General features: G+C 37.7%; 3 protein-coding genes across 11 annotated transcripts in view; 1 reads left to right on the top strand and 2 right to left on the bottom strand.

The window, feature by feature from the left end:
• Positions 1 to 170: 170 nt before the first annotated feature.
• On the bottom strand, positions 171 to 845 carry LOC132795256 (arylalkylamine N-acetyltransferase 1). Its single transcript, XM_060805880.1, has one exon. It carries the CDS (start codon positions 843 to 845, stop codon positions 171 to 173), a length of 675 nt encoding a protein of 224 aa, XP_060661863.1.
• A 5991-nt stretch (positions 846 to 6836) lies between these two features.
• On the top strand, positions 6837 to 9247 carry LOC132795626 (V-type proton ATPase subunit D 2). 3 transcript variants are annotated; one of them, XM_060806431.1, is made up of 5 exons: positions 6837 to 6926; positions 7383 to 7490; positions 7577 to 7694; positions 7776 to 8139; positions 8201 to 9247. In XM_060806431.1, exons 2-5 carry the CDS (start codon positions 7450 to 7452, stop codon positions 8428 to 8430), a joined length of 753 nt encoding a protein of 250 aa, XP_060662414.1. In that variant the 5' UTR covers positions 6837 to 6926; positions 7383 to 7449; the 3' UTR covers positions 8431 to 9247. The 3 variants fall into 3 exon arrangements, with proteins under 3 accessions (XP_060662414.1, XP_060662415.1, XP_060662413.1); XM_060806432.1 differs by lacking the exon at positions 6837 to 6926 and adding an exon at positions 7160 to 7219; XM_060806430.1 differs by lacking the exon at positions 6837 to 6926 and having other exon boundaries at positions 7293 to 7490.
• Positions 9248 to 9535: 288 nt separating this feature from the next.
• The window catches only part of LOC132795625 (PDF receptor), a 49275-nt gene continuing 45790 nt past the window's right edge, over positions 9536 to 13020 (bottom strand). Inside the window, exons 9-10 of one of the 7 annotated variants that reach the window (XM_060806428.1) lie at positions 12741 to 12990; positions 9536 to 9686 (exon numbers count right to left, since the gene is read on the bottom strand). In XM_060806428.1, coding sequence (XP_060662411.1) covers positions 9657 to 9686; positions 12741 to 12990 — 280 coding nt within the window. In that variant the 3' untranslated portion in view covers positions 9536 to 9656. Of the gene's footprint in view, positions 9687 to 10416; positions 11002 to 11022; positions 12991 to 13020 lie in introns of those variants that run through there. The other 6 variants (XM_060806424.1, XM_060806422.1, XM_060806429.1 and 3 more) reach the window with 6 other exon arrangements.

Here is a 13020-nt window from a genome sequence, read left to right as displayed (position 1 = left end):
ATAAGTTATATCAAGTAATGTACTTATAAGTTTTTTTTCTCCATAAATATTTGAGCATGTGTTCCGCCCTCTTTGCGCGCATTCCAAAAAAAAAAATATTGTTGTGTAAAAGTATATAAATAATATATGGTATATGGTATATGTAGATAAATATGTTTATGGATATTAAACTAATGATCGTTTTCATATTTTAGCTCCTTGGTTAGCAGCTGCAATTTGATGTGAGGCGCTTCCACTGGCAAAATGATGCGACCCTCATCGTCCCTATATTTGGCATAGAGCTGCTCGGAGAACGCCTCAAAGCCCTGGGAGCGCAGTATCTTCTGCGAGAAGATGCCAGTGGCATCAGCCTTGAGCAGATGATAGCCAGATTCACGTGCCACCTGCTCGGCACGTCGCACCAGCTCCTTGGCAATGCCCTGACCACGATAGCGTGAATCGACCGACAGGATGCGCACATCAAAGATGCGTTGCACATTGTAGCGTGCAAACAGGTCCACCTGCAAGCTGTGGCGATACAACAGCTCAAAGATCTTCTTGTAGTTACTGTCGCAGCTGAATTGCAGTTTGTCCAGCGCCTGTTCCGTATCACCAGAACGCAGCACACCGTTTAATATAACGCCAGCTATTTGGCCATAGTTGACGCTATCCTTACGCTCATCCACGGCCATTATGCTCAGCTGATCCTGCAGCGTGGCCAGGCTGTGATGCTCCAGTTCACGATTGCCGCCTCCCTGCTGGCAAAGTCCAGCTGCTCGATTCAGTGGCTCGTCGGCAAAGAAATTGCCCCGCAGATGATCAATCACACGCTCGTAATAGTCGACACTGATTAGTTTGTACTCCATTTTGCGCAAAATTTGCTTGACGTAACTGGGAATGTATAGTAAATCCATTCAAATTCATTATTACAATGTTTTTTAAGTAAAATACATGTTCGGTTAAAATACTCTTATAATCAAATTAGTAAAAAAAGCATAGCATAAGTTTAAGCGCTTCCTATTGCTGTTACAAATAAGAGAAATTATCCTAGCTCGGACATATGTATATGCATTTGATTCGTGACATGGAAATCTAGCGATTGGCATTAGCAAAATGTGGTGTCATCTAAGAAGAAATATGTAAAATGTTGAATTCAGGATGGAAAATCGTCGAACACACAAGTAAGATTTGAGTATCCTTTGGTTAGCTGATAGGTCTAATTAATGAATGACATAGCACTCGACAGGATATGCAAGGTCTCGAGCGAGTTGTGATTAATTTTCTCTTTACATACTCTTCAAATGGGCGATATAAGTGTGATTTTGGGAATTTTAAGCTGACAAATGTAAATTAAAATGTAACTCACTTGTTTTATGCAATCCTAAAAATCCGTGAATGTAATTCGTTACTTATGAGTACAAAAAGGTAAGTCCTTTCAAATTCACTCACGATATAATAAAAGAAGGTAAGTAAAGTACAAAAATAGTCAAGATGAAGATGTAGTTGTTGTTGTTATTACCCAGTCGAGACAGTCACGAACAGCCAAAAGTACAAAACCAGCAAGTGAAATACCAGGCGAACAGAAATCAGCAGCAAGTATGTAGAAATACAAAAATTAACTTGCTTAATTACTAGCGCCATCTATGGGTTGTCACCGCAATGACAATTTATATTGGTACAGCCTAAAAGTATGCAATGAAATTTTTTCCATTATGCTGCTGCCATATACAAAATACAAATTTTAAATTATCCTTGCTTGGTCATATCCTCACATATTTTCACAGGACCTATTGCATTCGATTTGTGGCATCGAAATCTATCGATTGGCATCAACAATATATGGGGTCATCTAAGAATCCAACACTTGAAAAATTTTGGCTTCAGGACGAATGGAGAAACGATAAAAATCCAAAATCCTTATTATTTCGAAAAGTACCAGGATTATTTGAATGTCCTTTGACCAGTTGATAGTGCTATTAAAAAGAAATTGTTTGAAGCTAATTTCAGCTTGATCCTGTCAAGGACTCCAGAGATATAGCTAGTTTTCTGTTTAAGAAAATCTGAGTATATCTCAGCTGTTTGAAGGACTTTTAAGGATATTGTTATTGTTTCAGCATCTTTATATTAATATCTATCGATTTGGAAAAGGACATCCAAATCGTCCTTAAGATGGCGAAGTTACAGAGGAAAATTTGAATTTTGGTCAGTTTTTGAATGCCACCCCCCTTGGAAATTTTTTCGATAAATTTTTTGGTTAGCTTCTGGAAATTCTTGAATGCAAATCGGTAGTGCTGGCATCTGTGATCAAAAAATGGGTGTCTTTTTGAAATTCCGTTAGATCCTGCCGAGTTGTAGCTATAATCATAGTAAAAATTTACATTGTCGCACCCTCAAAGTATGCTACAAAATATTATTATTACTTTTTTTTTTCGATAATTGGCTTAATCCTGCAGCTCTTAGAATGGCTATATCGACAATATCCTTAAGGATTTTCACCTGATTCTGTTCGGTTTGTTAAAATGAACTTTCATGAACAATATTTAAAAATGATAATGGGAATCTAAGGATCAGATATTTGGAAAATGTTCATCATTCAAAAACTTTTGGACAAATAATTCAATTTTTAAATTGAAATAGAAAGCCCACAGTTTGCACTCAACAATTTAATGAGCACTTCAGCTGTAATTTCAAAATAATAACAGACGCACACACGTACACACCCATACGCATTAGAATAAATTTGTATGTGTGTATGAGAGCAACATTTACGCACATACATACATACATAGATTTGTTGTGCTAGAGTCAAGCTCCTCTCAGTGGCATTTTTGCTTCCATAACTCAATTAGAGAGCACTTGGGAAGCAGCGCTCTCTTTCTCTCTCTTTCACACACACACGCATACACTTAGGATTTGGCATTCTAACACGCATGCTGCACTCTTGCTCTCTCTTTTACACAGCCTGTCTGTTTGTATACGTGTGTATGTCTTTTGCACTCGCTCCTTGCTTTGTTGATGTTTGTTGTTGCTGCTGTTGAAGTTGCTGTTGCTGCGCTGCTGCTATTACAATCGCATTATATCCAACATTTACGTCGCCTAAACGACAGAGCTTCATCAAATACCATGACTTTCCTCTCCCCTCTCCCCTTACGCTTCCCTCACCCCACACATTCACACATAGAGCCTGACATCACCTGCAGAGGAACTGTTTAGTTGCCATCGACTTTAATTATTAATTTTGCACACTTGATTTCCATTAAATTACTTACTTTTTAGAATAGTTAGTTAGTTTGTTTCTCTTATCACTTCAAATTCAATGTTTGAAACTGAGTTGCGGGAGCTAGAAAAAAATATGTAACCTACTTGCGGGCGCTGCGAAATGCGAACTGCGACCAGCAGCAACAGCAGCAGCAGCAACAGCAACAGCGGCAACCAGCATCCCAGCTGTATTCCTGTGTGAGAGAACACACAGACAAAAAAAAAAATATGCTGCCTGCCCAGTGGCGTCGTTTGATTTGCGCCCCGCTCAACAAGTCGCTGTAAACTATGCTCGCTGTGTGGACGGCTCTGTGCAAAAAACATTTTTGGGGGCGCGCCTCACTACGCCTTACGCATTTAACGAGCGTGTGTGTGTGTGCGTGCGAATGCGTGTATGCGAGTGAAGGAGTCGTTGAGTGAGTCAAAGAGCGAGAAAGCGAGTGATTGCCTGCCTGCCTGGCTGCCTGGTCGTGACTTATGGCAAATACGAATACAAATGCGAGAGAGAGGCACAAAAGCTTCTTTTGTTCCAACACTTCACGCCTTACGCCTGCTTTCCTCTGTGACTCCTCTCCCACTCTTTTGGCAAACGCTACGCTACTCTCTTTCTATTTACTCCCTCCTAAAATTTGCACGCAACAACAAAGCCAACTGTTGATTCTCAATTGCATGTGAGAGTGTGTGTGTGCGTAAAGAGTGCTTACATACTACATATATGTATGTATGTATGTATGTATTGTTTGTAAATATGCATGCTAGAGAACGAAGCATGCATGTAAATAAGTGCGTACACACGACTTTTTGACTTTGATATGACTGCTGAAGCACCATGGAGAGGGTGTCATTTTTATAGCAAATTATCGAGCTTTGATATTGAAAGCTTTCATTTGAGCACGGCGGCACTTTAACGCACGTAAGTAAAACTATTATGATAATTTCAATAAATGTACGGCTATATAAAATGGTAATAAGTAGATTTGCGTTAATCTAACAAGGGGGAAAACGACTCAATAAAATAGCGCAACAGGTGAGAGCACAGAAAAGCGGTAATTGAAAATAAGTTATGCTCAAATTTTGTATTTCTTTTATTGATTTGTTTCTTTTCTTATTTATTTTAGAGACAGCTTTCTTTTAAATTATATAAATACATTACAATATAAGAGTACAGATCAAATTAGATTTTTTTTTGCCTAAACAGATTGAAATTAAAGCAAAACATTGTAAGGAAAATAATTGAATAGGTTTTAAGGTGAAAGAGGCTCTTACAGAAAACACAATATAAACGTTATTAATACTCCCAATTAATAATTTAACATCAAAGTTTTACGTGCACTTTGGTATTTAACGGTTGAACTTTCCCTTCTCATGTTCATTAGTTTAGATTAGAAATTTGCTTAGACGATTACCATTAAAAATAATCTCAAGCTATATTTTGAGGTCTTATTTTGTAATCAAAAACAATGAATCTCGATATAAATACAAATGCGAATAATACGAACAATTTAATGGCATACTCACGTAAATAGAGTAATCCTAGAGGCCCATTTGTTTTATTTTTTTGCCGAAAGCAGCTTAACAGCTGTGAACATATTAGGAAGTCCATTAAAGTAATACGTGATTAAATGCTTTCAAAATTGTTTTTATACCCGCTACCCATAGGGTAGAAGGGTATTATAACTTTGTGTCGGCAGGAAATGTATGTAACAGGTAGAACGAGGCATCTCCGACCCTATAAAGTATATATATTCTTGATCAGCGTCAACAGCCGAGACGATATAGCCATGTCCGTCTGTCCGTCTGTGTGTCTGTCCGTCTGTCCGTATGAAACACTGGATTTCAGGGACTATAAGAGATAGAGCTATAATTTTCGACAGCATTTGTTATGCTTGCACGCAGATCAAGTTTGTTTCAAATTTTTGCCACGCCCACTTCCGCCCCCGCAAATCAAAAAAATCGAGTAACAAGCGTAATTTTACTTTTGTATGGGCTAAAACGCCTACTTACTAGGGGTCTTAGTTGCTTTCGCTGACAATCTGGTACATTGTGCCATCTATTGTATATTTTGAATGGTGTACTATATCGATATACCAAACATACCATTTGGTATATTTTTTAAAGTATTTTTTTAGTATTTTCGGTATATTTTGAAAATGATACCGCAATATTTTGCCTTTATTAAAAATGGGTAGCGGGTATCTCACAGTCGAGCACACTCGACTGTAACTTTCTTACTTGTTTTTTATCGTTTTTATTTTCGCAATGAACTTTAGGGCGTCACGCCCCGACTACGCCCTAAAACAATTGTAGTTAGACCGACATGGACACACATCGAGACATCGGCAATTGTGTGTTCCAAGGTCTCTCGCACTTCATTTCATATTTAGCATGCCCCTCAATCTCCAATCTGCAATACCGTGTTGATTATTTTAATGAATAGTATCATCATCAGACTGGCCGTCAGTGGGCCGTGGCATTAGTCTCCGCATACACACACACACACACACACACACACATACACATACACATTTACATATAAGGCGCACACGTGTGTATATATTTATTTCGTTTGGCATTGTTGAAGGCACATGACGCCACAAGACGCATATTCAAATTGCGTGACTATGACACTCCACACCACCCCCTCTCCGTCACTTCACCCCGCCCCGTGTTTCCCTTGGTCTACTCCGACGATGACCGTGTGCCATTGTCACAGGTCAAAGCCGAAACTTGGATGACAATAGAAACGTCAGCGCGTGTTTTTTCTTCTTTTTTTTTTCTATTTTTTGGCATTTTTCGTTTTTCTTTTCTAATTTGTAAATTTCTTCATTTACGCGTCGTAAGTTGTTGTGCGTAGTCCACTCAATCAGCATCAATTTAAATCAATTCGCTCTAACGGTCATCGCTGCGATTTGGCCACACTGGCATCCAAAATGGCAGCCATATTTGCTGTAACTCGTGATTCGAAACAGAAATCTTGAAATCTTCACTTGATTGAAATGTTTATTATATGGAAGGTCAACAAGAAATTCAGCAGTGGAATGAGTTGATTGCCATATGAATGCATTTTTATTTGTGCATTCGGAATAAGAAAGGAAATTTAATATACTATTATGATTGAATTCATTTCAGTTTCTCACGCTTTTATTGTTGTTACAACAATGAAAACTCCAAGGAACATTTCTCATATATTGTATATCCATATTACTCATTTCCCAGAGCCTTTGGTAATCTTACAATTAATAATAATAATAAAGGGTGGTTTATATTTGCTGGGATTTCGAATTTAAACTTGAAATAAACTGCTACTTTTGTTTAGCTATGACAATTAAGTGAAATTTATAATATAAGTTGTTGAAAATTGAATAATTTATAGGTTGACAAATCAACTACGTTGCTCTCGTATTTAAAAGATGATCAAAAATATCTTTACATAAAACTGACCATAAAATAAAGTTTTAAAGTTCAAACCATTCTTTCAAAATTGTATAGGATTTATTTATTTATTGTTCATATATTCATTTTACAGACTATGTGCAGTAAATATTTCAATTATTTGCATACTTACCTTCGATCATTACTTCAAATTTGAATAACAAAACAAGAAACTACAATTAAGTGTCAATCATAGCAAGAGAAAATCAACGAAACTATAGCAGATATATAGAAATATCAACAAGAGACATCAACAAGTAAGCGATCACGTTGTCATCTCTAGGCTGGTCACGCCCATCGCTGCCAGCTGGCTGCGTAACAGCTGAGCGGTCTGGCCCATCGGTCGCTTTAATTTATCCACCCAAACGCAGCATTATTTTGGACGTTGGCGTCGACGTCAACGTCAGCGTCGACGTTGATGGCGACAGCGACTTTTCGCCGTTTGTCGTTTTTGTCGTTTGGTTGTCGTTTGGCCCATTTTGTTGTCGTGTGCTTTGCTTTGCGCTTCGTTCTCGTTTCTTGCTCTCGTGGTCGTCGTCCGTTTATTTTAGTATTTGTCGCATATATTTAGTTAATAATTTGTTGTTTTTATTTATAGTTGATAGTTCTTCTTTATTATTTTTTTTTTTTTGGTATTTTTGTGTGTGTGCTGTGCATTTAGTGTTTTGTGTGTTTTTTCTTGTAAATGTTATGTTTTAATTTTGTTGTCCCAGCAATAACTTGAATTCATAACTTTATAACTGTAACGGCAAGAAGAATAACGGTAACAAACAACAAATAATGGCTGCCAAAGATCGTTTGCCCATATTTCCATCTCGCGGGTGAGTGTGTGTGTGTGTGTCTGTGTGTGTGATGGCGAAATAAAGAGTGTGGGATGGAATTCATTTTTGTTTTTATTATTAACCAGTGCACAAACATTGATGAAATCCCGTCTGGCGGGCGCCACAAAGGGCCATGGACTACTTAAAAAGAAGGCGGATGCTTTACAAATGCGCTTTCGCATCATTCTGGGCAAGATCATCGAGGTATGTTGTTGAGTGCGAGAGAAACAGCGAGAGAGAGAGAGAGAGCGGGAGAGCGGCAGCTAAAGTTTCTCTTGCATGCAGACCAAAATGCTGATGGGTCAGGTGATGAAGGAGGCGGCTTTCTCGCTGGCTGAGGTCAAATTCACCACCGGCGACATCAATCAGATTGTGCTGCAGAATGTGACCAAAGCGCAGATCAAGATACGCACCAAAAAGGACAATGTGGCCGGTGTGACCTTGCCGTTGTTCGAGCCCTATCAGGATGGCGTCGATACCTATGAGTTGGCCGGTCTGGCTCGCGGTGGACAACAGTTGGCCAAGCTGAAGAAGAACTATCAGAGTGCTGTGCGTCTGCTGGTGGAGCTGGCATCGTTGCAGACATCGTTTGTCACCCTCGACGATGTCATCAAGGTGACCAACAGGCGTGTCAATGCCATCGAGCACGGTGCGTCTGTTTTTCTTTGAAATACTTAACATCAACGACTGATTTCTTTGCATTCGTACAGTGATTATACCGCGCATCAATCGCACCATTGAGTACATCATCAGTGAGCTGGATGAGCTGGAGCGCGAGGAGTTCTATCGCTTGAAGAAGATACAGGATAAGAAGCGTGAGGCACGCAAGTGTGCGGATCGTGCCCGGGAGGAGCTGCGTCGCCAGGGCTACAATGTCACCACCAGCGAGGAGGCTCAGAATATCCTCGAGAACGATGGCGATGAGGATCTTTTGTTTTAGTTCTAGGCGCGATCCAAGCAACAAAACTTCCTCCTCCCAAGAGAACACTACTTCATCCTCCTCTCCTATCAATGTACCGTTGAACATTTGAACACACACAGTTTTTTCCCCCATTTAATTTTCCCGTATATGTAATACCCGGTATCTGTTAAAGGCAAGGGTATAATGACATTGTGTGAATTGCAAGGGCATAACATATATATTCTTGATTACTTTCAACAGTCCGTCTGTCTGAAAATTCTTTTATTAATCTTCTCACAACTAAAAATATCTTTGTTAATCTTTCTTTGTTTTTTTTTTTCGTGGTCTCATTTCAACATATTTTTGTTTATCACTGTGGCCTAGGTACCGAGTATTTTCACAGTCGGACCGACCCGCTTTCGACTGCAGCTTTCTGTTTTCTGTTGCTTTCTGAGATGTGCTCTAATATCTGTTGTGGTTTCTGTGGTTGATGCCTTGTTGTTGTTATTGCTGAAAATACTATACATTTGTATGTTATATATTATATCTATCTACATCTCGCAATGTATGTACTATATATCTTATATCTTACTACGTTTTTGTATTTTTTTTTGCCGTGTGCCTCTCTCAAGCGAGATGCTTGATGAAAACCAATTGTTAATTTGCTGCTAAATTTATGTTTTAATTGTGCAAAACCAACAAAACCAACGAAACAAAAAAACAAAATGAAACGAATCATTTTGATGGGCCATAAAATGTCTCATTTGGTTGCTTTTAGTTGCAAATTGGCATTCCAGCGTCATCGATATGGTTGCTCCATGGCACGTGCCGCAAATATGTGTATGATAAAAAAGAAGAAACAAACAACAAAAACCGCAAGGCTATAAAGCAGTTTCTATCTGTTTCGATCGATCGTCTTCGTTTGCCACTTGATCTCGTTCTTGTTCTTAATCTTGAATTCTGGTATCTGAAATTCGTTAAGTAGTTGTTTGTGCATGCAAAAAAAAAACAAAAAAAAATAAAAATGCGAGAAAACACATTCATTAATTATGTACATACATATATGTATATAAAATCATCATGTTTATTCATACTATATTCCGTTTTTGCTTATACACGTAATAGTTTGCCATTGACCACTGTATTTCTTTTTGTTTTTTCTTCTTTTTTTTTCTTTTGCTAAATGTTTTCTTTAGTTGTCACAGTTTTTGTTTCATTTGTTTTCTTTAAGTAGTTGTTATAATTTGCATTCATTTAGTTTTTTCTTAAATTCGGCTTGCATATTGAGTTCTTAGCTAAAAAAAAGAGACAAAAAAAAAAACAAAACAATGAGATGATCCATTAACTATGAAGCTAATGTAGTCAGTGTAAACGGTTCTTAAGTCGCAAAATGTGCATGATTTGTACTTGTGAATGTATTTTTCCTTTTATCAGCTACGATTGCGTCTGCCAAGGATTGTAATCTCTCTCTTTTTAATGCATAATTCTGTATATGAATCATGAAATGTTTTCCTACTATGAACCACAAAAGCTTTTGCAAAAAGCTTTTCGAAGGCGCGCGTTTATGTTTGTGTGTGTGACGAAATTACTTCAGGTACTTGCGTCTGTGAGAAAAGGAGAGATGACAGTCACGCTCCTGTTTTAGTTTGTTGTGTTTTCAACCAAACAGTCTGGCAACGCTAGACTTCAAATATCGGACCGTTATTTCGCATTTGTTTTTGATTGATCAGTTTCCTTGGCATGTGTCGATTAAATGTGTATGGCATGTGTAAATATAATTGCTCTATAAGTACGAATGTTTTTCTTTTTTTGTTTTTTGTTTTTGTTGTATATGAATATAACGACATAAGTATGTGGTATGTTCATCTGAATATACATATATGTATATATGCATCTGTACAATTAATAGTTTTCTGTCTTGCAATTTTCGTGCATACATACATAAAAAAAAAAATTGTTTTTTTTTGCGAATCAATTTATGTGTAATTTCAATTTAGATTTAACATTATGTTTTCTTTTTTGATTTGCAATTACATGTAAGTAGATAAATATAAAAAAAACATATGTATACATTTATGTATATATAATATTATTACACACATATCAAGACATTTACATACACATGTACACACATATGTATGCATGTATTTAAAAAGTGCACAAGTTTCAGTTTCGAGTTTTCTTGTAGTACAATTTGCGCGGCTTAAAAGCTTTAGCTTAAGCTTAAGATGCTAAGCTACGAATGAGACAGAGAGCGAAAGAGAAGAAAATAGACAGAGAGTGTGGGCGAGAGCGAGAATAGAAAAGTGTGATCGCATTTATGTACGTATGTAAATATTAAGCTTTGGGCGTTTGCTTTTTATTCTGTAGTAGTGTTGTTGCTGCTGCGGTTGCTGCGGCGGCGGCGGCGGCAGCGGCTGCTGCAATTGCCGATGCAGTTGTTGTTGTAGTAAGAGCTGTAACTGTTGGCGTCGTTGTTGTTGTTGCTGCTGTTGTTGGTATTGTTGTGCTTGCCGTTGTTGTTGTTGTTGCTATTGTTGTCAGCGCAGGCAACTGTGACGTCATAAATATTTGCTGCGACACTTGAGCGCCAGGCATCACACATTTGTTCTGCAAATGACACAAGCAGAAAGACGCAAAAACAAAACAAACAAAAAAAAAAGAAAACAGAGAGAGAGAGAGAGAGAGAGCAAGACCAAGAGCGAGAGAGAAGTCGAAATGGGCGATGGATTTGCAGAAGTAGCGTTAATAGAAACAAAATATACAAATGTCGCAAAACAAAAACACGATGATTCCGAGAAATATTTCATATATGTTTCATTTGTATGCATGTTTGTGTTGATGTGTGTGGTGGGTGTGAGAGAGAGAGAAAGAGAGAGAGAGCAGAAAGATAAATACAAATAGACATTAACTTTTTATGCTTTCGATGTGGTTCGTTTTCACTTTAGTAAATATTATCCAATAAAAAATCACAAAAAAAAAGAAGAAATTATTGCAAAATTTGTGTGCGTTGCGTGTTGCAAACACAAAGCGCAGCTAACAACGTTCGTGATCATATTTAATTTGCAAATAGAAAAACGGAAGCGGAAACGGAAACGGAAACAAACGGAAATAAATGAATTTGAGGCTGCTGCCAATTTAATATGTATGCGCAGTGTGACCGAGTTCATAGAATATTCAACAAACAAAACAAACAAAATAAACAAAATACTATTTTAGTATTTACATATTTACAAAGACCATTTCATTTAAAATTTGGCAAATTATAATAAAAACCAAAAAACGAATTTCATATTGCGACTTCGGTCACACTGTAAAGAAACGTTCTTATTATTTTTGTTTTTTTTTTGTATTTCGAATGTTGCAGATATAGACATGCTGCCAGATAGAGTCCTATGCATAGTTTCTTGCTGGAAAAAAAATTATTGAATACCATGCTAACAGTAGCTTTGTAATATATATTTTTGAAGTATATATAAAAATTATATATAGTATATATAGTATAGTATAGTATGCATATTGATTGACTAGCGTTTTGTTCATTGTGGTTGAATGACAATTACATACATTGGTCGATTTGAAAATGGTAAGTAGTATATATATGCATATATATGATACAAGAAAAGTATCTCAACTAAAAACGATCCTAGAAACGAGTTTCGAAGTGTATGTTGTGGGCGAAAGTAAATACAAATGGACCCTGCAGATGGTTGAGACATTTTTGGATCTATACATAAAGGAAATGCGCTAGAACTAGAAATAACTATCTTGTATATCTTTGAAGTTGTTAAGCCAATTGCAATGAAGTTTTGAGGACGTTTACAAGTAAATGCCAATTTTAATTTCAAAGCTAAGTTTAGTAGGCCTTTTGTTTAAATCAAATTTGTAACGCCCTTCCATTAAAAAAAAGTGAAAAACTATGAGAATTTTGAGCGAGGATAACGACGGTCTTTGTACAGAGAGAGAGAGAGAGAGAGAGAGAGAGATGTATTGTCTATTGAGAGCGAGTAGAGCAAGCGTTATGTGGCGTATGTGCAAGTAGTAGAAGAAGAAGAGCAGCTATATATATAGTATGTATTATACAAAAAGTGTATGCATGTAGTTGTTAAATTTAGGATTTAGGCTACGTGGGCTGAGCAGAGGGAAACAAGTGTGTGAATAGGTTGCTTGGTTGGTACTTAGGGCGCTACGGGCTACAGACTACAAAACTAATGGCTAGGACTAGTATTTTTATTTGAATATTGTTTGTTGATTAGGTTAATTTGTTTGTTTGGTTTGGTCTACTGCTCTGACAACTCAAATACAACTGACTCGGTTGGTACGGATGACGCTGGCGGTACTCTCAGTACCTTTTGGCCGCGAAAGCACAGGCCGATCATCCAGTTGCGATGTCCCGATGAGGGCGCATCTTTGATCTGTATGCGTGTTGCCGATGCGGATGCCTCATCGTCTGGCATTATGTTGCGCGAATTGTTGTTGTTACGCTGCTGCTGTTGCTGCTGTTGTTGCACAAGCCGCTGACGTTGCGGCTCCTTGGCGATGACAATGCTCACGCTGCTGGCTTTGCGGCAATTCAAGCGTTTGTTCGGCGGCGACACACTGCGCGAAATACACTTGTTATGGCACAAA

Source organism: Drosophila nasuta, chromosome X (assembly GCF_023558535.2).
Source record: "Drosophila nasuta strain 15112-1781.00 chromosome X, ASM2355853v1, whole genome shotgun sequence".
In the NCBI taxonomy this organism is placed as follows: Eukaryota; Metazoa; Arthropoda; class Insecta; order Diptera; family Drosophilidae; genus Drosophila; species Drosophila nasuta.
The sequence above is the reverse complement of the archived record's forward strand: the minus strand, read 5'-3'. Positions and strand labels throughout refer to the sequence as shown.